At 44.5% G+C, this 26,092-nt stretch overlaps 1 protein-coding gene across 1 annotated transcript in view; it reads right to left on the bottom strand.

The window, feature by feature from the left end:
- Positions 1–26,092, bottom strand: part of MAP3K9 (mitogen-activated protein kinase kinase kinase 9) — an 89,782-nt gene that overhangs the window by 31,170 nt on the left and 32,520 nt on the right. The window contains exons 3-4 of the mRNA XM_073348505.1: positions 19,069–19,249; positions 8,967–9,115 (exon numbers count right to left, since the gene is read on the bottom strand). Coding sequence (XP_073204606.1) covers positions 8,967–9,115; positions 19,069–19,249 — 330 coding nt within the window. The remainder of the gene's footprint in view (positions 1–8,966; positions 9,116–19,068; positions 19,250–26,092) is intronic.

Genomic DNA, 26,092 nt, shown 5'->3' on the forward strand with positions numbered 1-26,092 from the left:
CTGGGTTTAGCAGGCCAAAGCTCAAACCACTGAGCTATCCCTCCCCCCAAGAAATGCAATTAGCACGTAAGGCCCTCACCAGGGGGGCCCCTACCACCAGGTATTAATATCTGTCCCCAGCCTCTCTGTGACTTCTGTGAGCATGTCTCATAGCTCTTTTTGCTGCAGTTAGCAGAGCACAGATTCTTTTCCAGTGAATTGTAGGAGAACTGATCTGTCCTGCACACAGAAGGAATTGTGAGAAGGCTTGAAGGACTATCAGCACTCTTGTGATTTAGCCTGCAACCTCACTGCAAAGTGAGCAGGTTACCAGTTTGAGTGAAAGCAAAGCTGGGCTCTAACCTATACCCCCAGATACGCCAGCTAGTTGAGGTTGAAAGAACCACTTAACTCAGCTAAGAGGGCTGAGTGTGTGGATGAAAGGGAGGTGAGGGGCAACAACTGAGTAAGATCCTGAGCTAACCTTGCAGTGAAAAATATATCCTATACATCTTCAATTCTCATCTGCAATATACATGACACACTCGGTCATTGACACCAAGTTGTGCGGTGTTTGTTTGTTTTACATGAGCAAAGAACAAGCAACTTTCCCCACTTAATCTAAACCAGATTTGAGCTGCCACGTTTCAAAACGTGAACTCAAAATGCAGTAACTTGTTCTATTATATAGCTCCCAAAATACAGAATTTAAGGCACCATCTTACCACAACATGTACAATTCTTAGCAGCTCCTAACAGGCAATAGTATAAAAAAGATGCTCAGGTACTATAGCAATGTGGGCCAGAGAGATTAAATAGAGAATGGTGTATAATAAAATCCCAAACTCTTAAATTACCAAGATCCTGCTTTTAAAGATACCATCATGTTAAGTGGAGGATCTGAAACTCTCATGATGAGGAAAATCCCAATCATTCCACCCCCTTACCTCAAATGTAGGCCCCCTTTCTCAGCAAATGTTAATTGCTCATTCTACATTTTGTCTCCTAGTGCAGTCTTCATAGATTCCTGCCTGAGTCATACACTTATTCCCTTTAATGCTAGAGAACTCCTTCATGCCAAGCCCCAACAAGAAGTCAGATAGGAAAGGCCTATCACATGACCATAGTCCCAGATGTGGCAGAGTACAACAACCTCAATCCCCCAGTTGCAGATACAGATGCTGTAATGCAGAGGGCCTTCCCAATGTGTAAATGTAACCATCCCTTTTAACCAGTACCTGGAGGGGCTGAAGCACAGGCTTCCCACATGACCAAGAGAAGTTGTGCAAGAAAGTGGGATATTGCCTGCTTTTTTTTTCTCCCCCATAAAAAGGGAAGTTTAGAACATTCTAAGAACATTAACATTCTACTGATGCTTTATAATTTTAAAATTGCCAGTTAGATTAGAAGACATCATGAGCCAAATTCATCTCTGCAATAATTCTATTCATTTAACAGTTACACCAGGGATTAGTCTGAACTCCTATTTCTTATCCCTTTTGACTCTGCTGGGATCCTGATTTTGTATTTTTTTTATTTTGAAATTATTGCAATTCTCCATTTGGGAATTTTGATACAGTAACTCCTTGCTTGACATTGTAGTTATGTTCCTGAAAAAATGTGACTTTAAGCAAAACGATGTTAAGCAATTGTAATGTATCCAATTTCCCCATAAGAATTAATGTAAATAGGGGGGTTAGGACAAAAGACTATATATTATATACACACACTGTGATAGACCCAGGCCAGTTGGGTACAGCAAAGTAGCCTTATTGGGATCCAGGAAGTGGGCGGGCTTTGCTAAAGGATCACCCCCCAGCCTAAGGGGGGGTCTCCACAGGACCTGGAAAACCAAGTAATTACAGGGGACAACTAATGAACAACAGGGACAGGAGTGCGGTCAAAGGGTCAAACGAAGGGAACCGGACGGGGACACCGAGCAGAGGACCCCGGACAGCGCCCACTACAGCAAAGTAGCCCTATTGGGATCCAGGAAGTGGGCGGGCGGAGCTCGTCCACTACGAAAGGATCCCCCTCAGCCTAAGGGGGGATCCACAGGACCTGGGAAGCCAACTAATTACGGGGGACAACTAATGAAAAACAGGGACGGGAGTGTGGTCAAAGGGTCAAACGAAGGGAACTGGACGGGGACACCGAGCAGAGGACCCCGGACAGCGCCCACTACAGCAAAGTAGCAGAAGGCAGATATACTGGCCACTGGATTAACAGTTTTCCATTCCCTGACTGACCAGAGCAGGGGCTACTCCAGGCTAATAAGAACACCTGACTCCAATTAACCTGCAAAGAGTCAGGTGAGGCCATTAGGCTAATGTGACCACCTGACTCTAATTAAGGCCCCTCTGATACTGTAAAAGGGCTCACTCCAGTCAGGCAGAGGAGAGCAAGTGCAGATGAAGTGCTGGTTAATGAAGACACTCTCAAGTCATTGGTAAGGGAAAAGTAGGAGAGCTGTGGGGAAGTGACCCAGGGAAATGTAGCAACTCTGGCAGTGAAAGATTGGCTGCCAACAGCTACTACCATTAGGGTCCCTGGCCTGGAACCTGGAGTAGAGGGCGGGCCCCGGTTCCCCCCCCAACCCGCCATTACAGAAACACCTCCTGGGAGGGGAAAACAGGCCCCTGTCAGGAGAGGAGGCTAAACTGTTTTGGTATAAGGCCGTAGGAGCAACAGAAACTGTGGGAATTCTCTCACCAGCCTCCTTGCTGGCTTATGATGAAAAGGGCTCAGTAGACTGTATCCCCTGGCGCTAGAAAGAGAAGGGCTATGTGGAGGGTTGCAGTGAGCCTCTGAAGCTAGCATAAACTGCCTGGAAGTGTGGGACCTATGGGGACAAAGTCGGAGCTCTGCCACAACGCATACACACAGTATAAGTTTTAAACAAAATTTAATACTGGTACACAGCGATGATGATTGACGCTTGGTTGAGGTGGTGAAGTCAGAGGGTGGGATATTTCCCCAGTGGATGCCTTACTGCTAAATGATGAACTAGCAATTGGCTGAGCCCTCAAGGGTTAACTCATTGTTGTTAGTTAATGTAGCCTCACACTCTACAAGGCAGCACAAATGGAGGGAGGGGAGACAGGGACACACACACCATGTGTGTGAGAGAGAGAGAGACACGCATTGCTTCTTTAAGTAAGCTGACTCTCAAGTACTCTGCCTTTTTAAGTTAATCAGCAAGATGAGATGGCAGCTGCTGCGAGGAAGCTCTTCCCCCCCATCCTGACCCTGTCATGCATCCCCCTGCTCTGTGGAAGATGGGGTAAGTGGGGTGCAGGAGCAGGGGGGAAGGGGATACCCTGACATTAGCCCCCCCACCCCCCGGCACAGCAAGCAGGAGTCTGGGGGAGCAGCTCTGAGGCAGAGGGCAGGAGCAACACATGGCAGTTGGGGAGGGACAGCTGAACTACCAGCAATTGATAGCCTGCTAGGCAGCTGCCGCACAGGGAACTTAGGGGAACGGGGAGCTGATAGGGGGCTGCCGGTTCACGCTGGTTCCAAGCCCCCACGAGCTAGCTGCAACGGGCTCCTCTTCCTGCAAGCAGTGGACAAAGCAGGCGGCTACCAGACGACTTTATAAGGGAGAATTGCACAACTTTAAACGAGAATGTTCTTTAATTGATCAGCAATGTAACAAAACAACGTTAACTGGGACGACTAAGTGAGGAGTTATAGTACTGAGATTCTGTGCAGCAGGATGCTGTTCTTCAGACATCTGGGTCCCAAAAGCAACACAGAATGAAAATTTTTGTTTTTATGGCTCACAAGATGCCTCTTATATCTATGTGCAGAACCAGGGATGTCCAAAACTGCTTCGAAGCTTCCCTGATGCTGACCAATTAGTGATGATGGGTAATATAGAAAAATTGTCAAGGGCATAATTTGTCAAGGGCATAAAGTGCCCCTCTATCCCACTTTTTAAGCATAGCAAAGCAAACATGACTCTGTGTAAAACAAAGCACTGCAACCAGCCAAGTTCATGAGTGAGTGAGCTTGATAACTATGCAGGTGATCTATGGCTTTTATTTTCCCAGACCTAGAACTGTCATTATCTGCACTAATGAGGACAGTTGTAACTTGCCCTCTTCAGAGAAAAGATTTGTAAGTTCAGGTTTGTCATCTCAGTAAAGACCACCAGGGCAGTAACTCAAAAGCAAAATCAGCATTAGAGGAACCAGAGTTCACCAAGAAGGGAAATGGTGTTTTTGACAAACAATTTTGACGAAGGGGGAGGAAAGTGATTGCTTTCTTATTCCCTTATTCTATGGTATTGGGTTGAAATATTTCACACCTCCCAATATTTTCCACCCCACCAACAGCCATGTTTGATTTTAAGAAACACTGTCAGTATAAAATGCACTGAAACTATGACTGCTCGATGCTGTCATTAGCTCTTTTAGACTGAGCTTGTTGCACTGCATTCTTTGCGATGTACTTAAATTCACTGGCATACTATCAGATTCCCATTGATCGCATAGCATGTCCTGTGTATCTGACCAGGGGAATCTCAGTGAACAAGTTACATTGTTTCCATCCTTAGTGGCTACTATACTTTCAAGTGTGCATTTACAGTAGTTTCTTGGTAATCCCATCCACCCGACAAGTTGGTTACCCAATTTCGTAACCGGACTGTCACTTAAGGTCATAGTTGTAGTAATGCAGATGTATGTACTGTAGCTGCACTTCCATTGTTTGTAATCTTATGGCTCATGGTTTTAGCAAAACATTACACAGAATTCTAGATTTTTAATTGAACTGTGTTTGTAATCTGTATCAAAGGACAGAGAGAAACAAAAGTATTCCAGAAGCAGACAAACCTCTCAGTGACACCTATTTAAGTCAAAGGCAAGTCTATCCCACTAACAGGGGGAGTCAGATACTCTGGGTTTATTGCCAGCCCTGCCACTAACTCATTGGGTGACACTGAACAAGTCACTTCACCTCTCTATGCCTCCGTTTTCCCCCATCTGTAAAGTGGGGGTAATACTACCAGACTCACAGGAGGGTTGTGAGGTTTAATTCTGTAACAGTTGTAAAGCGCTATGAGAGCCTCAGCTGTAAGGCACAATATAGAAGTTCTAAGCATTCTTCTAGAATTCTATATACATATTTTGATAAAAATTAAGAATTGGTCTGGAGTGGATGGCTCAGGGGACGTTTGCAGAGTTAAAATAGCCAGAGAACCCATCGGGGCCATCACCTGAATTGCACCCTACAAAAGATTTTATTCCTTCCTTTGGTACTATATTCATACTATAACTCACCTCTGGAAACTGATTTTTTTTTTTTTTAAACAAACCTTCAACCACCTGGGGCTTTTCAGCGTGTCAGTCATGCTTAAATCCCCTTCCCCAAAATTTGAGTATGACATTACCAGATCGAGGGGGACACAGATGATGATTAGCACGAGAACTATATACACATTAAACCTCACAACCCTCCTTTGTGAGATAAGTGACCCATCAAAAGTCACATACCAGGCCCACTTCACCACTGGTGTACTGTAAGTACGCATTCATTTCAATTATTGTGTCAATACTGTAAGCAGGTACTATTCCATTGATTACAATTTACATTAATGTGGCCCACCAAGTCAACAGCACAGCACGAATAGAACTCTGACCTTCTGATCCCCAGCCAAGAGTTCAATCCACTAGACCAGTGGTCCACAAACTTTTTACCTCGCACCCCCCCCCTTACTCCTATCTGTGCCCCCAACCCCATGGAGCTGGGAGTGGGGCTGTGGTTCATCACTTCATCAGATGCATTCAATGGAAAATACAGTGGGGAGATTTATATACACAGAGAACATGAAACAATGGGTGTTACAATACACACTGCAATGAGAGTGATCAGGTAAGGTGAGCTATTACCAGCAGGAGAGCAGGGGTAGGGAGGGAGAACCTTTTGTAGTGATAATCAAGGTGGACCATTTCCAGCAGTTGACAAAAACGTCTGAGGAACAGTGGGGGGTGGGGGGCAGAATAAACAAGGGGAAATAGTTTTACTTTGTGTAATGACCCATCCACTCCCAGTCTCTATTCAAGCCTAAGTTAATTGTATCCAGTTTGCAAATTAATTCCAATTCAGCAGTCTCTCCTTGGAGTCTGTTTTTGAAGTTTTTTTGTTGAAGAATTGTCACTTTTAGGTCTGTAATCGAGTGACCAAAGAGATTGAAGTGTTTGCCGACTGGTTTTTGAATGTTATAATTCTTGACATCTGATTTGTGTCCATTTGTTCTTTTACGTAGAGACTGTCCAGTTTGACCAATGTACATAGCAGAGGGGCATTGCTGGCACATGATGGCATACATCACATTGGTAGATGTGCAGGTGAATGAGCCTCTGATAGTGTGGCTGATGTGATGAGGCCATATGATGGTGTCTCCTGAATAGATATGTGGACACAGTTGACAACGGGCTTTGTTGCAAGGACAGGTTCCTGGGTTAGTGGTTCTGTTGTGTGGTGTGTGGTTGCTGGTGAGTATTTGCTTCAGGTTGGGGGGCTGTCTGTAGGCAAGGACTGGCCTGTCTCCCAAGATCTGTGAGAGTGATGGGTCGTCCTTCAGGATAGGTTGTAGGTCCTTGATGATGCAGTGGAGAGGTTTTAGTTGGGGGCTGAAGGTGATGGCTAGTGGCGTTCTCTTATTTTCTTTGTTGGGCCTGTCCTGTAGTAGGTGACTTCTGGGTACTCTTCTGGCTCTGTCAATCTGTTTCTTCACTTCAGCAGGTGGGTATTGTACTTGTAAGAATTCTTGATAGAGATCTTGTAGGTGTTTGTTTGGAACCCCAACCTGGGGTATTGTATCTGCTACCCAAGATCCATAAACCTGGAAATCCTGGACACTTCATCACCTCAGGCATTGGCACTCTGACAGCAGGATTGTCTGGCTATGTAGACTCCCTCCTCAGGCCCTACGCTACCAGCACTCCCAGCAATCTTTGAGACACCACTGACTTCCTGAGGAAACTACAATCCATCGGTGATCTTCCTGATAACACCATCCTGGCCACTATGGATGTAGAAGCCCTCTACACCAACATTCCACACAAAGATGGACTACAAGCCGTCAGGAACAGTATCCCCGATAATGTCACGGCAAACTTGGTGGCTGAACTTTGAGACTTTGTCCTCACCCATAAATATTTCACATTTGGGGACAATGTATACCTTCAAATCAGCGGCACTACCATGGGTTCCTGCATGGCCCCATAGTATGCCAATATTTTTATGGCTGATTTAGAACAATGCTTCCTCAGCTCTCGCCCCCTAATGTCCCAACTCTACTTGTGCTACATTGATGACATCTTCATCATCTGGACCCATGGAAAAGAAGCCCTTGAAGAATTCCACCATGATTTCAACAATTTCCATCCCACCATCAACTTCAGCCTGGACCAGTCCACACAAGAGATCCACTTCCTGGACACTATAGTGCTAATAAGCGATGGTCACAAACACCACCCTATACCGGAAACCTACTGACCGCTATGCCTACCTACATGCCTCCAGCTTTCATCCAGACCACACCACACGATCCATTGTCTACAGCCAAGCTCTACGATACAACTGCATTTGCTCCAACCCCTCAGACAGAGACAAACACCTACAAGATCTCTATCAAGCATTCTTACAACTACAATACCCACCTGCTGAAGTGAAGAAACAGATTGACAGAGCCAGAAGAGTACCCAGAAGTCACCTACTACAGGACAGGCCCAACAAAAAAAATAACAGAACGCCACTAGCCATCACCTTCAGCCCCCAACTAAAACCTCTCCACTGCATCAAGGACCTACAACCTATCCTGAAGGATGACCCATCACTCACAGATCTTGGGAGACAGGCCAGTCCTTGCTTACAGACAGCCCCCCATCCTGAAGCAAATACTCACCAGCAACCACACAACAGAACCACTAACCCAGGAACCTATCCTTGCAACAAAGCCTGTTGTCAACTGTGTCCACATATCTATTCAGGAGACACCATCATAGGGCCTCATCACATCAGCCACACTATCAGAGGCTCGTTCACCTGCACATCTACCAATGTGATGTATGCTATCATGTGCCAGCAATGCCCCTCTGCTATGTACATTGGTCAAACTGGACAGTCTCTATGGAAAAGAATAAATGGACACAAATCAGACGTCAAGAATTATAACATTCAAAAACCAGTCGGAGAAAACTTCAATCTCTTTGGTCACAAGATTACAGACCTAGAAATGGCAATTCTTCAATAAAAAAACTTCAAAAACAGACTCCAAGGAGAGACTGCTGAATTAGAATTAATTTGCAAACTGGATACAATTAACTTAGGCTTGAATAGAGACTGGGAGTGGATGGGTCATTACACAAAGTAAAACTATTTCTCCTTGTTTATTCCGCCCCCCACCGTTCCTCAGACGTTATTGCTGGAAATGGCCCACCTTGATTATCACTACAAAAGGTCCCCCCACCCTCCGCTCTCCTGCTGGTAATAGCTCACCATAAGTGATAACTCTTATTACAGTGTGTATGGTAACACCCATTGTTTCATGTTCTCTATGTATATAAATCTCCCCACTGTATTTTCCACAGAATGCATCTGAGGAAGTGAGCTGTAGCTCACGAAAGCTTATGCTCAAATAAATTTGTTAGTCTCTAAGGTGCCACAAGTACTCCTTTTCTTTTTTCTCAATGTGGTGGTATTTGGATCTGGGGGTTTGGTGTAAGCTCATCACCCACAATCAAGACACGAACATCCCCTTCCCCTCTTCACAAAGGCTTTTATTTCTGTAGCCTAGAGGTCTTCTGATACAGTAACTGTCATAGCAGACAGTCTGGCTTCTGTAATAACACGGTCCACTGAGTAAAGCCATCTAATTCTGTGGTCTGAGCTACTGAAACTTACAAAAACGGGCACTCATCAAAAGCACTCGAGAAAAATATATTAACATTCTCTCTCCCACTGCAATTGGCTCTTACCTTCCATGAGTTTGGCAAAAGGTTCCGGGCATGTGGATGGGATCGGAAGGGCAAGTTTATTCATGGCAACTCCGTATGCTACTGCTAGACCATCAATTCCTCGGAATGGTACCTCCCCAGTTAGCAGTTCCCAAAGGAGCACACCGTAACTATTGGGAGAGAGACAGAAAGTGTGTGTTTGGCTATAACAAACACTTTAATAAACCTCAAGCTGAAACAGGGCATATGGCTCTCATTTATCAAGACTGCCCCACACATAAAGGATACTAAATAAATACATTTACAAACAAAGAAAAAATTTAAATGGACTAGTACACATCTGTAGAGAGACCACCTGATTTTGTGGGATGTTTGCCCAGAATTAATCTGTGCAGCCCCCTCTTCCTGAATTTAGCGGTTCTGTTTTGGCATCCTCCCTTTCCCCTGAGGATGTGACAGGGCTCCTGATTTGTCAAAGTTTACAAAAGCACAGTCAATCTAGCAACAATTTGGGTTTCACTCTTTTTAAATAAACAGTTTACCCTTTTCATTTTGAGCAGCAAATATTTTTTTTTTAATTGTGCAAAAGTTTCTTAATTCCACCATCTAAACTTTCTAAGACTATTTTGCTACATGCTCTATTTTATGTGGATCTGTACTAAGACTGGACATTTTTTCTTTGGACAGAATTTAGTCTTCCAAGTATTTTTACTGTGCTCATTACTATCGTTTTCAAGTACTTAAATTCCAAATCACACCTTGATGGATTTCTGCACCTCTCCATCCCCCAAAAGGAAATAGCTTTTATATGCTTGTATTGATTTGGGATGGCTAGGTCAAAGAAGTGGCTAGGCTATACTTTTTGCCCTGAAGGCAGAGCAATTTGTGGTCTTTCTGATCACTCTGGTTCACAAGCCTGTAGAAGTAACTTCTGTGGCAATTTAACGATATGGACTGATTTATGATTAAATGTGGTGCTCCAGAAATAAGTATTTTGTTATACCACTCCTGCAAAATACTTGAGTACTGATTATTTGGGGGATGAGTGGGAGGGATGCTAGCTCTTTCCTGTAATATGCTACTGAACCTTAAAGAAGGATGTGTAGTGACATAACCCACCCAACAACCTAACTGGGGAGAGGGGGTAATAAGCCTACCAAATTATGTTTTTGCATAAATTTCATATAACTGCATACACTCAGGTACAAAACTTCAAAACCACATGCCACTCCATTTTAAAGTTATGCTGTTACAAAAATGCAATGTGGAGAGCTGATTGTGTTTATGGGGAGCAGAGGGCTAGCTAGGTGTCATGTATATAAATCTAAAAATAAGTATGTACATTGACATGCCATACTTTCAGTATTAGTCCTGTTCTCTTTTTCATGACAATAAGCCCCATGCAATGGGAAGGAGGAATGCCCATTAGTACTACCCTAGTTTAATTTCCATAAGAAATGCAGAAAGTCAAGCAGTTTTCAACAATACTGTGTTCTTAGACACCAATAATTACATCTTAAGGTCTTAGACTTGAGTCTGGAATTTAAAATAAATAAATAAAGCCATTACCATTTATTCCTGCTAAGAAGTGTTTTTCTGACAAAAATTCCAGCATGGTCCCTAGTAGTCGGCCTAACAAATCTCAGAATGCAATGTGGATAGCTCAGAAATGTGAGGGGGTTTTCAGAAAAAGGGGAGAAAAATATTTTCTTTGAATTAAGTCTTGTGAGAGAGTCTGGGTAATCTACATCTGGATCCTTTAAATTATGAGAGAAGTTAGGGAAACAGAAGAGGAGGACTTTAAAAACACTATCAGGCCCTGCCTTCTTTGTTGTTTTAAATACAAATGATTTTCTGATTTCCTATGAAATCCTTCTGCAATAAACCTTGAAACAGGTATCGGGGGGTGGGGGGGAAGCAGGTCTAGTAGTAGAAAGGGCAATATGGCAGTGGAAAGAGGGGAAAATAGACTTGGCAGGTCTGTAGGGGTGTGAGGGAGTGTTCATCACACACCCTAGTGATTAATAGAGGCCTTGGGGGCCTGCCACACCTCCTCCCAGAAAGGAGCAGGGGAGGTGAGTCCTCCTAGCAGCCTAGGGAAGCTGCACAGGAAGCAGCCAATTGGAGGGAGACTGCATGGAGCAGCCAATCGGGGCTCAGACAGCTAGTACCAAAGGAATATAGGGCAGAGAAGAGTGAGTTACTGAGGGGAGCCCAAGGAGTGAGAACTGTGCTCCCAGCAAGATGCAACAAAGGTAGCACCTTGGACAGAACAGTTGCTGGCAGGGACCAGGGGAACAAGGAGATTCTGGCTGGCTGCTGAGACTTACTGGCTGAATGCCCTGAGAAGAGGGAGAAGGTGCTGGGGCCAAGGGGAAGTGGTCCATGGAAATGAAGCACCACTGAAGGAAGTTAAGGAGACCCAGTTCGGGGCTGCTATCTGCAGGGTCCCTGGGTCAGGACCCAGCGTATTAGGTGGGCCCAGGTCCCCTAATTCACTTCATTCCACTGGGGAAATGGCTTGACTACTGAACAGTAGTACCCATCCTGGAAGGAGGAAATACAGATGGCCGAGTCATGAAGAGGACTTGGACTGAGAAGATGACGGGAGAGGCAATCACCTGGAGAGGGTGCACTGGCTGGCAGAACTAATCCCCATGATGGTCTGCAGGAGGCACCACTGTAGTCAGTGGACCTCGTCACAGGGGGTCTGAAAAATCTGACTTAGCAGCAGCTGTACTGGGTTTTGAATATTAACCATTATCTATGATGTTACCACAAGAACGAGTACTCCCACAAGAGGCACTTCTGCCAGCAGTGGTGACATACCAGCTAACCAGTGTTTGATGCTGCAACTTTATTTATGGAAGTTCAGCTTTTAGAGGTTTTCCCCCATACTGTGGTTAAGGAAAGGCTTGGCCGTGAAACACCATCCCAGACCTTATCCCCAGGCAAGCTGGCACCCATGTTTGGAAAAACCTGAAGTGTCTTGAACCAAGTAGATGTGTCTGTACCGGACATCTATTGACACTAAAGAGCATGTCATACAACTAGGTCCTACTGTACATGAACTGATGTACCATTCATAATTTACTGTTTATTTAACATTCATTCAGAAACATCCCACAGCACTTTTCTAATTATAGCAAATACCTCTGGAATGAAAGAGGGCAGCCACTTATCGCTGACAGCAACACAAAAGAAGGGAAGGAAGCACCAAATCCGATTTAAGCCATAAGGGAAATTTTTAAGTGATGTGAAGTTGGAATATGAATCATGTCCTGCTTTTTATTTAGCAACTGATGTGACATAATACATTAGAAGGCAATATCAACCCAACATACCATACACTGTTCTGTCATGTCATTCAGTCTTATGAGACAGATGCAGAGGTTTAAGGTGATAGTATCAAGAGGTTCAACAGGACATTGTCTAAGAAGTAGTCTGTCTCTCTTGTATCTCTGAAGGAGCAGCTCCAGCAACAGATCATACATTCGTCTTTTTTCCTCATCCAGGAGTAGCAGCAGAATGAAATTTACCAGGTCCCTCAACAGTCTCATTCTGCAGCCGCTGCTTCTATGAATGCTGCAGGGCAAGCATTATGAACATGATACTCTCTCTGCAGGGAAGTTTCAAAAAGCAGAGGGGATGGGCAAATATGGGATTCCAGCAATCTGGTGCCGAGTTTAAATGCTTGCAGGAGACATGATTTTGATTCCTGCTCCCAATCCTGTCACCATTTCTTCTGTAGGGTGCTCAGAATTCTCTGGAGATAATGTTCTCAGCCCCAAATGGTAAGGGAAAGCTGCACTTTTCCAACCAATTAAGAAGTGATAATGACAGATATTGAACACACAGTGTCTTTCAGCCCCTCTCATGCAGAAGGTTGGTGGTCACAAAACAGAAACCAGAGGGTGGGAGAGGTTAACACACTGAAAGGAAAAACAGCAGGAGAGACTCTCTATCCCCACTAAGGAGATAGAGAAGGAGATGAGGCCCAGATCTTTTTACAGCATTCTGGAGTGTTGTTTGGACTTTAATTACAAGAGGAACCACATGATACTGACTGTACACCCAAGTGAACCAACATTTGTATGAATAATTAATCATCTCCTAGTAATCCAGTAATCCTTTAAGACATTCAACATCAAGTTCAATCCTACTCAGTGGATTTTCAGAGAGTTGGAGGGGCTATGTGATACTGCCACCTTCCCTGACGTCTCTGAACTTATTCAAAGGTCTTAATTCCTCCTCTGGTTTTTAATTTTTAAATGTCAGTAGTGCTCTGTTTTCCTTCTCTGCCTCCCTCAAGGGTCTGCACTTAACATGAAAAAGGAATTTCCCCCCCTCCCAACAAGTAACAGCAAAGTCAGACAGGGGATCCAAAGGATGGAACCCCACAGCCAAGTTCCTTCACCTTCCTAATGTAAAACCCACCTGGAAAACAAATCATTTCTATCAAGAATGAAATCTTACTTCATTTTTAAAAAGTACTAATTATAATTTAGTGCTGACAAATAGTACTGGACTGAGCCCGGGAGACTGTTTATCCTCAGAACAGGTATAGCATGAAGTGCCAGCTTCCCCCTCCCAACCCTATGCTGACCTGGAGGGACCACCACTGAGGCTGAAAGGGGAGTTTAACTTCACTACTGAATTCTTGGCTTTTCTGTTAAGAATGCAAACAGAGGATAATTCGTGATTTTGAGACAGTAGCTGGACAGTGTTCATGAGATAAGCACCTATCAATTGGGATAGGAACTGCCTACCATGAACTCATTTCACCTAGATCGTTGCATGGTCTGTTTCAGTCACAACAGACTCGGCTGGATTCAAATTAGCATTCTAAAAGGTAAGAATAAGAATAATCTATATCCAATACCAGACTCTGAATCCTCTCAATCTGCTCGTCAGACACATCTAAATGGTTCCACTACTCTATTTCCACAGGTGAAAATTTTAAAATTCTGGGCAGATAATTGGTCTGAAGGTGCATCTTGTACATATTTAATTAAAGAGGCTAGGCGATATTGTGACATCACTTCCTGCATTATGGTAGTATCACTGACACAGAAAGAAAAAATTTATTGTAAAAAGTGTAAATGTATCAAAGTAAAGTACACACAGCGGTTAGAAGTTTCCATGAGAAAATGGAAAAAACCTTGTTACACCCCCATATGGCCTGCTGGTCTTGCACTTCTCCTCACTAATAAAATGGCTCTCTAGGAAGCGTTTACTTTGAGATTCCTCCCTTCCCCCACCAAAACCCATTTTTGGATGTTTCCAAAAAACAACTGAGCATTCCAGAAGCTGGGAGAAAGGAAAATGTACAGAGGAATAAATAGGGGTAATGTCCTATAAAACAAGATTTGAATATTGAAGTAGTTTGCTGGGCATGCCCCTTCCCAGGTGAGCTACATCCATGGATGAAAGGTGCTATACAAAAGCAAGGTATTCTAGATATCAGCAGAAACCACATCTACAAATAGAAAGGTATGGACATCCATTTTTAAAGTTTTTAGGAGTAGTGATGTTTGGTGTGTGGCAAACAACAGACAGGAATCACAGTTAAGTAGTTACAGGATCCAGCTGATATCTACTTACTGTGTGACCATGTACAAGTTGCAATCTCTGCACTTCATTTTCACCCTTTGCAAAGTGGAAATAAATACCTATTTTACCTGACAGGGCTGTTGTAAGAATTAAGTGTCTATAAAGTACATTGAGAGCCTCAGCTGGAGAGACTGTTCGTTATGTGTTTGTACAGCACTGTCTGTGACTGGGGCTCCTAGGTGCTACTGCAACATAAAAAAATAAAGTGAGACTAGTAAGGCATGCATTCTAGATAAGTGCAAATTATTGTTTACCAGCAGGCCTAACTAGGGCACTGGTGGCAGAAACCACTCCTCAGAATATTGCTGTGGCCTATAATAAGCATCTTCTCCAACAGCTACCTGTGCATTTGTACATCAAGGAGATGAGCTAGATAAGACCTCTGTCAAAAGGCTAGGACCCCCATTCAGACAGGAGCTCTTCCAATAAATTGAGAGACTTTTTGGGAAAGGTGTTGGGATAAAAGAGTTTGCATACCTCAGGAAGGGAGACAGCTAATTGTTGTTGTTCTTATAGAGATTAATTGTAAGGATGCTTATCACAGCCAGACTGGAATTTGGCTGATTAGCCAGGAGAGTGGTGTGGGGGAGAGACAGGTCTAAGAAGATAAAAAAAAGTCTATCCAGTCAAGGATTTGAACTGCATGCTTAGGTGGGAGGAGGAGTCTTTAATTGTGTCTGTTTGTGAAGAGGCTAATGCTCTCAAATGATAATATTGCCTGTGTGGCAATATTTGCTCCTCCATATGCGTATCTCAGACACCATGTAGCCAGGGCCCAATGCCTAAGTGGACCATGCTCTATCCAACACACCTCAGTTGTGATCCTGCAAGTGCCAGTATCTTGTTGCCAGGGCTAAGAATACCACAGAAGCAACAAATATTTCAGACCTGGGGAGAGGCAGAACATCGTGGCTCTCTCACTAGCAAATCTCTCCAACTAAAGAACACCACAGATGGCTTCAAAGGGAGATTCATTCTGCTCTCTGGGAGAAGGCTGGTAGCCAGAAGACAGGACTTTGTAGTTGAGAGATGTGAAACAAGGAAAATGGGGAGGGGACTCACAGGAGGATTATAATACTGTGCATAGATATTATAGGTTCTCAACATGCTATGCACATTCATTAAAGCCTTGTCTACACTGAGCTGTTTTTACTCCTGAGGGAATTCTGCAACACTGTGCAAGTGCAGAATTAATGCCTCCCCACAGAATAATTGATTCATGCACTCCACCCAGGAAACACTCCTGAACAAGGTCTAGTTCAGACATCAGGAGCAGCGTTGGGAGACATGAATCACCACCTCAGGGGCTGTGGCTGGGCATGCAAGACTCTGTCCCGCTTGCATCCTCTCGCAGTGCGCCTAGAGTCAGGGAGGGGCAGGACTGGGGATGTCTTGGCCAGTGGCTCCCATGGTGCACCAGGCTCCAGCTGCTAGTTCCGGCTGGGCAAGGGGACAGGACTTCCTCTTCTGCTGCATGGGTCACACCCACCCCCAGGAACCTCCCTCAGCTGCAGGAAGCTCTGCACACACCCCTGCTGCTTCCAGCACCCATTGCTTCCTAGCCGCAGGGGAGGGATAATTAAATAAGGAGCTGCCACGCCATCCGCCCAACCCCTGTGCATCTGCCACCCTCACACACACACACACACACAGACCTTTTCTCGCCGAGCCCTACCCCCTGTATCCAGACACCACTCCTGCACGCAGACCACCTCCCTGGATCCAGACCCTACCCCTGCTGAGTCTCCCACATCTGAACCCCCACCCAGCCACACCCCACACCTGGACCACCATACTGAGCCCCTCCCTCTTGCTCACTATCACAGTGTGCCCAGAGTTGATGGGTATGGTCCTGGGGTGTTCCTGGGACAGGCCTGTCCCTTGTGCTGTGTCAGGGTGAGGCGCAGCATTACCGCCGCATCCACGTCCCAGGGAGGGGGTGCGGGCTGCAGGATGATCCCCCACCTCCATGCAGCCAGTGGCCTGCACTCTGCACTGCTGTGCTGGAGCCTCCACTCCCATTGCCCTTCTCATCTATTGTCTGCAGCAATTTCAGTTCTAGACCAGTGGCTGTACGGTGACATGTTGAGTACTGCTTAGCTATGCCATTCAGTAAGGTGCCAATCTGGCAAAGCATCAGTTTCAGTGGGGATACTTTATGCACATATTTAAGTGCTGTGTCAGATCATGGCCTAACTTCACTCCTAAGCCCATGTACTGCCCTTTAGGATATGTTTACACAGCAAAGAAAAGCCCATGGCTGGCCTGTGCGAGCCACTTTGGGCTCACAGGCCTTGCCGTGCGGAGCTGTTTCATTGCTGTGTAGACTTCCAGACTGGGGTTGGAGCAGAGGCTCTAGGACAGCGGTTTAGTGGGATCCTAGAGCTCCAGCTCTAGTCTGAGCCCAAATGTCTGCATAGCAATGAAAACAGCCCTGCAGCCTGAGCCCTGAGAGGCCAAGTTGGATGAGCAGACATATCATTAAAGTCTTCTGTGCTTGACATACAAGGAAATATTAGTATTGCCATCTGCTCTGTGGAGTAGGAAAATCTACTGGTCAAAAAACATGTCCTGAATCTTTTTTGTTTTCTGTATTGTTACCTGTCAGCAAGTATATCTATTTTGAAATAAATTACCAAAATAATTGAAAGGGGTGTGATTATATTGTGTTATTTAGAGAAAAAAACATGCAGAATTTTGCAGGATTTTTAGGCGCAGACTTCCCCCAAGAGTATTTTTTGCACAGGTTTAGTGGGGTTTGGTGCAAAACCCCTCGTACAGATTTGCTACACCAAGGTAATGAGTATTGCCACACTGCTGCAAATCACTTTTTACATTAGAATACATGTGTTGCACCAAAGGCATGCACCGGTGCACCAACATCAAAAAGTCTTTGTACTGATAAGTTCTAAACTTCATAACAACATTATATAGATGAGGAAACTGAGGAACAAAAAGTTGAAGTGATTTGCATTAAATATGCAACACTGAAAACTAGCAAAGTGCATGTAATCATGTTCCTTCATTGCTGTAAATAAACAGCAGGCTCTTATCATTGATGCAGAGCAAGCAAACAGAGTTACTCCTTTAGCTCAGGTGGCAGTAGTTTTGGGGTCTGGTGATAAAAGGTCCTGGTTTTCAACACTATCTACAAGAGTGACTATATGCATGAAACCCAAATCCATTACCCATGGCCACCCAGCAAGTCTTTGGCACACACGTAAGGAAAATCAAGAATCCTCCCAACATGTCTCCTCTAACAGCTAGACCATTCTTCCTCTCATGTACAGAGCAGAGTTTTACCCCTTCACTTTCCTGAATTACTTCACAAAAATAATCACATAATTCACCGCATGTGAAGAGGGGGGCTGCCAACTAATTGTGAATAACAGGACTTTATAATAATAAGGTCCAGTTACAGCAGTGTTAGGATTTCAGGAACCTTCTTTCCACAGAAAAAATAAATCCAAACACAATATGTCTAAAACCTGCCCTCAAATACAGTAATGCATGAAGAGAAACACCTCTGCTCACTCAAATCACTCCAGCTGCAATTCAGCATAAGGCCAGCTGTGAATACAAAACAATAGCAAGCTGCTTTAGTCTAATGAACCAAGTGGGGGACATTCACCTTTGTACAGACATGAGAAAATCTCATTTGCTATCCCAAAGCACTGACTCTATGTAATTTCCCAAATACACACCCCACCATCCTGGGACTACCTCCTGGACACTGAATTTACTGATTGTATCACAAGAAAAGCACACATACAAACACACACAAAATATTGGCCATTTGGCATTATCGTAATCATTTACTTTTCCATATCAGATTCCATTCAGAAGAATCCCAGTGATTTATTAAAGTGTCAAGTAAGTGTACAGCATTAACTATAGTTTGCATATCTCACAGCCAATATTTCACCTACCATTGAAATGTATCCACCTCTTGGAATACCGGAAAAGACACTGTATCACACCAATTTAGGAATGAAAATAAGGAATACCATGTCCAGGTAAAACTCCCCCTGCAGTTTAGATAGACAGAATGTAATACCAGAGCTGGAATACTGCCAGAACATCAGCTGAATCCCTTACACTTTCAAAAATTAACTCTTTAATAATCACAAGTGGATAGGACCTTGGTTGTGTGTCTTATTCAAAAGACAATTGTTAAAATAAGTGCACAGATTTTGTTTTATATACTGCAGAGAAGTGAGGGTAATAAAGATTGGAAAAGCACATGTCCGAACCCATAAAGCAACAGGGATTTGGAGGGCTGCAGAAGTTGGCTGGCCACTTTGAAAAGCCTGTGTTCTGGATTCCTAACCCTCAAAGGAGGGTGATGATACAGCAGGATGGAAAGCTAGGGGACACAGAGCTTTAGTTAAACAGGAGTTTGGGGATTTGATTAACCAGGATTCGTACTGTATTAAGCATACAGTAGGTTGCCTGGCAGTCCCCAGCACTTAAATGTTTAGTATCCAAGTACTCAGTGCCAAATCAATACCTCCACACATCGCTGCCTTTGGAGAACATGGAGGAGCGGATGACCTCAGGAGCCATCCAGGCATATGTCCCAGCTGCACTCATTTTGGTGGTTTTATGCCATTCTCTGGCCAAGCCGAAATCCGTGATCTTCAATATCTTGTTGCTCAGGTCTCCGTTTTCCACCTTCTCGAGTATCAATACTGGAGGAAAGGGGAGAAGGGGGAAATGAAACGCATGCACAGTGAGGCTAGGATTTATCCACAAAGATCCCCTCTCACCCCCCAAGAAAAGCCATTTCCCAAATTTAAGTCTTGCCTTGACTTTTAGCTAATCTCTGCTTCTGAATGCTTTACACATTATCTTGCCTTGTAAAAGAGGTCTCAAACTGCTCCCTCAATCTGACAAAATCAAACTGTAATTAATGAGTCCATTCCCACAATTAATAAACATTAATTGCAGTCAAGACATGAAACAAGGATTTCAGAAGCAGAATTGGCCAAATCCTGAAATCCTTGCTCAGTTTTTAATCAGTCCTTACTAGAACACAATTCAGGATATAAGGTTATAGCATCATATATGCACTTCTAGGATGCTGGAGACATGTGGCCTTTGGTTTTTAATGCATCAGGATATCCAAGGTATAGGTAAATAGGACATAAGAACCATTTGGCGTACTGTGTACTGTTATTCTATATAAACAATCCTCTGGTAAAGGGAAGTGAACCACTGTAACTTCTAGAAATCCAAAAAAGGGGAGATGCCTTGTATATAATTTCCTAATTAATCCTTTCTGAGCAAAGCAACTATCACATCTTTCTCACATACTGCTTAAAAGGAGAACAACCCCATAAGGGTGGATGTATACTTATATTTAAAAATACATTAAAGTGAAAATGGCCATTCGATAAACTCATCTTCAGGTCAGGATTTTCAAAAGTCGCAGTGATTTTGTGTGCCCGATTTGACCCACCTTAAAAGGGCTTGATTTTCAGAGAATGGATGCTCAGCACTTCCTGAAAATCAGGCTCCTTTAAACTGCCTCAGTTGGGAACACCAAAATTGAGGCACCCAAAAAATCACTAGGCACTTTTGTAAATCTTGGCCAAGTGAGTAAGTTGCATGTGATGTGTCACAGTGGAGTGCAGGGAGGGAAGAGGGTTGAGGCAGGAGCAAAGAGAAACATAAGTAGTAACAAGACTGCTACCAGTTAAACTGAGCAAACAGATGAAATGTGTTAATGGTATTACAGTTCTACTCCAGTATGAAATCAAATTGAAATCCGCCTTGGCCATTATCTATGGACAGGGCTCAGAGTGTGCAGAATCCAGACATGGATGTATACTCTAGATTCTTAACTTTTTAAAAATTTACAAGTCTAGTTCTTATGGTAGCAACAAAAAACTTAAAGCCAACCAAATGTAAACCAACATAATGTTGTCTTTCCAAGTCTGCAGACAGCCTGAAATAGCTTAAACAGCTGTCTGAACCACTTCATTCATCTTAATGAGTTAACACTGAAATTTAAAGATGACAGTTTAAGTGAAACCGTTAAATGCTGACATTGCTGATAATTTTAGCACAAAAATCCAGCTAGTGTGATTATTCTACAATTCAAGACCCCCTTCAACAGCTTCCTAGGTGTCAACTGGACACTTTCTCATGTGCCAAAACCTTCATCTTCTATTCTAGCAACTTTTAAGATGTAATTATGCATTGTCTGCACAAAAATCTGTAATATATTTAAAACAAATGGTACGAACAGCAAAAACTACATTGGATTTAATATAAAAAATGAGCACCACAGGGGCTATTGTACTAATTTTATTAATCATTTTCTTATTTAACTTTACAGCACCTCCTTTTTTATTTTTAATAAAGCTGCCACCGTTCCTAGTCTGTTGCAACATGATACAGCAATAAAAGGAGTCTTTGCCACAGAATTAATGTGAGTTTACCATAGAGTACAAGAATCCTATAAGCATGATGCCTGTTTCTCCATTGCTTTGCACCTTATGCTGTCATTTACACCACTATAAAGTGAATGCAAAGTGGATTTAAAACACTACCATTCAGCTTTAGTAACACTTTAATGTTAAATGTCCAAGTTTTCTTAGGAGCTAAATATGTAATACTTAAGTCTGTGTTATAGAAAAAGATAGGAGAGAGGCTAGAATAAGATTCAAGGAAATAGGCAGGCATATACAGTAACTTTACATCCAAATGCAAACCCTGTAAAAGAAGGAGCACAACCACCAAATGACCTACCTGTAACTATAGCACATGAGCAGCAGTATCATTAACAATAACTATATTCAATGGTGTCACGGTTCCTCCCCCACTCTGAACTCTAGGGTACAGATGTGGGGACCTGCATGAAAAACCTCCTAAGCTTATCTTTACCAGCTTAGGTCAAAACTTCCCCAAGGTACAAAATATTACCCCCGTTATCCTTGGACTGGCCGCTACCACCACCAAACTAATACTGGTTACTGGGGAAGAGCTGTTTGGATGCGTCCTTCCCCCCAAAATACTTCCCAAAACCTTGCACCCCACTTCCTGGACAAGGTTTGGTAAAAAGCCTCACCAATTTGCCTAGGTGACTACAGACCCAGACCCTTGGATCTTAAGAACAATGAACAATCCTCCCAACACTTGCACCCCCCCTTTCCTGGGAAATGTTGGATAAAAAACCTCACCAATTTGCATAGGTGACCACAGACCCAAACCCTTGGATCTGAGAACAATGAAAAAGCATTCAGTGTTTTACAAGAAGACTTTTAATAAAAAATAGAAGTAAATAGAAATAAAGAAATCCCCCCTGTAAAATCAGGATGGTAGATATCTTACAGGGTAATTAGATTCAAAAACATAGAGAACCCCTCTAGGCAAAACCTTAAGTTACAAAAAAGATACACAGACAGAAATAGTTATTCTATTCAGCACAATTCTTTTCTCAGCCATTTAAAGAAATCATAATCTAACACATACCTAGCTAGATTACTTACTAAAAGTTCTAAGACTCCATTCCTGTTCTGTCCCCGGCCAAGACGACTACAGACAGACACAGACCCTTTGTTTCTCTCCCTCCTCCCAGCTTTTGAAAGTATCTTGTCTCCTCATTGGTCATTTTGGTCAGGTGCCAGCGAGGTTACCTTTAGCTTCTTAACCCTTTACAGGTGAGAGGAGCTTTCCCCTGGCCAGGAGGGATTTCAAAGGGGTTTACCCTTCCCTTTATATTTATGACACGCCCCCCAAATCTCAGCTAGGGTGAAACACTGGCTGGGATTTCTTCCTGGAGCTCTAGGAAAACAGAGTTAATAAGACACATGCATCTCTAAATATACTACCAAGTACATAAAGACTAACAATATTTTCCACATCTCAAGGACGATTTTAACCAGTTGATTCTGGGAAACTTTCACGGGAGAGTGCATCAGCCACTTTGTTAGAAGCTCCTGAGATGTGTTGGATGTCGAAATCAAAATCTTGGAGAGCTAAACTCCACCGAAGAAGTTTTTTGTTAGTTTCTTTGACGGTGTGAAGCCACTTTAGTGCAGCATGGTCGGTTTGCAGGTGGAAACGCCGTCCCCAAACATATGGGCGTAGCTTTTCCAGAGCGTAGACAATGGCATAACATTCTTTTTCAGTGACTGACCAGTTGCTTTCCCTCTCAGACAGTTTTTTGCTGAGAAACACTACAGGGTGGAATTCTTGATCAGGTCCTTTCTGCATTAAAACTGCTCCCACACCACGCTCGGATGCATCTGTGGTTACTAGGAACGGTTTGTCAAAGTCTGGGGCCCTTAGTACAGGGTCAGACATGAGTGTCGCTTTAAGCTTGTTAAAGGCCTTCTGACACTTTCCGGTCCACTGAACAGCATTTGGCTGATTCTTTTTGGTTAGGTCTGTCAGTGGGGCAGCGATTTGGCTGTAGTGCGGTACAAATCGTCTGTAATAACCGGCCAAGCCTAAGAAGGATTGAACCTGTTTCTTTGACTTTGGGACAGGCCACTTTTGGATAGCATCCACTTTGGCCTGTAGGGGCTGATAGTTCCTTGACCCACCTGGTGTCCAAGGTAAGTCACTCTGTTTAGGCCTATTTGACACTTCTTAGCCTTAACAGTTAGTCCTGCCTCCCTTATGCGCTCAAGGACTTTGTGTAGATGTTCCAGGTGGTCTGCCCAGGAATCCGAAAATATGGCCACATCGTCAAGGTAGGCGACTGCATATTCTCCTAATCCCGCTAGGAGACCATCTACAAGTCTTTGGAAAGTGGCGGGTGCATTTCGCAGCCCGAAAGGGAGTACATTAAATTCATACAGCCCGAGATGTGTGATGAAGGCTGACCTTTCCTTGGCAGATTCATCTAGCGGTACCTGCCAGTACCCCTTGGTTAAGTCCAAGGTAGAGATGAACTGGGCCCGTCCCAGTTTCTCTAATAGTTCATCAGTGCGTGGCATTGGATAGTTGTCTGGGCGAGTTACAGCATTTAGCTTACGGTAGTCCACGCAAAAACGTATTTCCCCATCTGGTTTGGGAACTAGAACCACTGGAGATGCCCATGCACTTTCAGAGGGGCGGATTACACCCATCTGTAACATATCCTGGATCTCCCGTTCTATAGCAGTTTTAGCTTGAGGAGACACCCGGTAAGGGTGGACCCTAATTGGGTGAGCATTACCTGTGTCAATGGAGTGGTATGCCCGTTCAGTCAGTCCTGGGGTGGCTGAGAACGTTGGCGCGTAGCTAGTGCACAGCTCCTGGATCTGCTGTCGCTGCATACGCCCAAGGGTCATGGAGAGGTTCACCTCTTCCACACCACCAGCACATTTCCCTTCGTAATAGACACCTTCAGGCCACTCAGCGTCGTCTCCTCCCTGGGCTGTAAACTGACAAACCTTTAATTCTCTGGAATAAAAGGGCTTTAGAGAATTAATATGATACACCTTAGGCTTTCGGTTGGAGGTGGGGAATGCTATGAGATAATTAACAGCTCCCAGGCGCTCCTGGACCACGAATGGCCCTTCCCACGATGCTTCCATTTTATGGGCCTGGAGCGCCTTTAAGACCATGACCTGGTCTCCTACTTTGAAGGAACGCTCTCTGGCATGTTTATCATACCAGGCTTTTTGCTCTTTTTGAGCATCCTGTAAGTTTTCTCTAGCAAGGGCTAAAGAGGTTCGGAGGGTGTTTTGTAGGTTGGTTACAAAGTCCAGAATGTTAGTTCCTGGAGAAGGTGTAAATCCCTCCCATTGCTGCTTCACCAACTGCAATGGCCCCTTCACCTCACGGCCATATACAAGTTCAACTGGGGAAAACCCTAAACTGGGATGTGGTACAGCTCTGTAGGCAAAGAGCAACTGCTGCAATACTAGGTCCCAATCATTGGAGTGCTCATTTACGAATTTACGTATCATGGCCCCCAAAGTTCCATTAAACTTCTCCACCATGCCATTTGTTTGATGATGGTAAGGAGTGGCAACCAAGTGATTTACCCCATGAGCTTCCCAAAGGTTTTTCATAGTTCCTGCCAGGAAATTAGTCCCTGCATCTGTGAGGATGTCGGAGGGCCAACCTACCCTGGCAAAAATGTCTGCTAGTGCCTGGCACACACTTTTAGCCCTGGTGTTGCTTAGAGCTACTGCTTCTGGCCATCGGGTGGCAAAATCCATGAAAGTCAGTATGTACTGCTTTCCTCTGGGTGTCTTTTTCGGAAAAGGACCCAGAATATCCACAGCTACTCGCTGAAATGGAACTTCAATGATGGGGAGTGGCTGGAGAGGAGCTTTGACCTGGTCTTGGGGTTTTCCCACTCTTTGGCACACCTCACAAGACTGGACATAGGTAGAAACATCCTTGCCCATTCCCTCCCAGTGGAATGACCCCCCCAAACGGTCTTTGGTCCTGTTCACCCCAGCATGGCCACTAGGGTGATCATGGGCTAAGCTCAAGAGCTTGGCCCGGTATTTAGTGGGAACTACCAACTGTCTCTGAGGATGCCAGTCTTCCTGGTGTCCCCCAGAAAGTTTCCTTGTATAAAAGTCCTCTTTCTACAACAAACCTGGATCGATTAGAAGACCTGAGAGGCGGTGGGTTGCTCTGTGCCGCCGTCCACGCTCTCTGGAGGCTTTCATCTGCTTCCTGTTCGGTCTGGAACTGTTCCCTTGATGCTGGAGACATCAGTTCCTCATTGGATTGGGGACATAGGCTTGGTCCCTCTGGAAGCGATATAGAGGATGGAGCTGCTTCTGTTGACTGTGAACCGCTCTCCGCTGGTGCACTATGTTGGGATTCAGGCTCCGGCTGAGCCTCTTGGGTAGGGTTATCGGCTGCTGCCAGTTCAGGTTCAGTGGGGCCCTCTGGTGTTGAGGTTGCAAGTACTGGATTCAGTGCTGACACGGGGTCTGGTGTTGGTTGTTCGGCTGGTTCCGGTTCTGGGACTGGTTCCGTCTGGGTCTCTGGGACTGGATCCACTACTGCTGTTGCAGACATTGGCCTGGGGTCCGGGTCCATCACCTCTGACCGGGCCCTGATAGAAGTTTCCGGAACAGAGCTAGGCCTCACGGCTTGTTTAGCCTGGCTGCGGGTGACCGTTCCCACCCTCTTGGCCTGCTTCACGTGATTGGCCAAGTCTTCCCCCAACAGCATGGGGATGGGATAATCATCATAGACTGCAAAAGTCCACATTCCTGACCAGCCCTTGTACTGGACAGGCAACTTGGCTGTAGGCAAATTGAAAGAGTTGGACTTGAAGGGTTGAATCGTCACTTGGATCTCTGGGTTGATTAAATTGGGGTCCACTAAGAAAGCATGGATAGCTGACACTTGTGCTCCGGTGTCCCTCCACGCGGTGACCTTCTTCCCGCCCACACTCACAGTTTCCCTCCGCTCCAAGGGTATCTGGGAGGTATCTGGGCCTGTGGACCTCTGGTGTGATTCCGGTGCAATGAACTGTAATCTGTTGGGGTTCTTGGGGCAGTTGGCCTTTACATGCCCCAGCTCGTTACATTTAAAACATCGTCCAGCTGACGGGTCACCGGGGC

This window comes from Lepidochelys kempii, chromosome 6 (assembly GCF_965140265.1).
Source record: "Lepidochelys kempii isolate rLepKem1 chromosome 6, rLepKem1.hap2, whole genome shotgun sequence".
Lineage (NCBI taxonomy): Eukaryota > Metazoa > Chordata > Testudines > Cheloniidae > Lepidochelys > Lepidochelys kempii.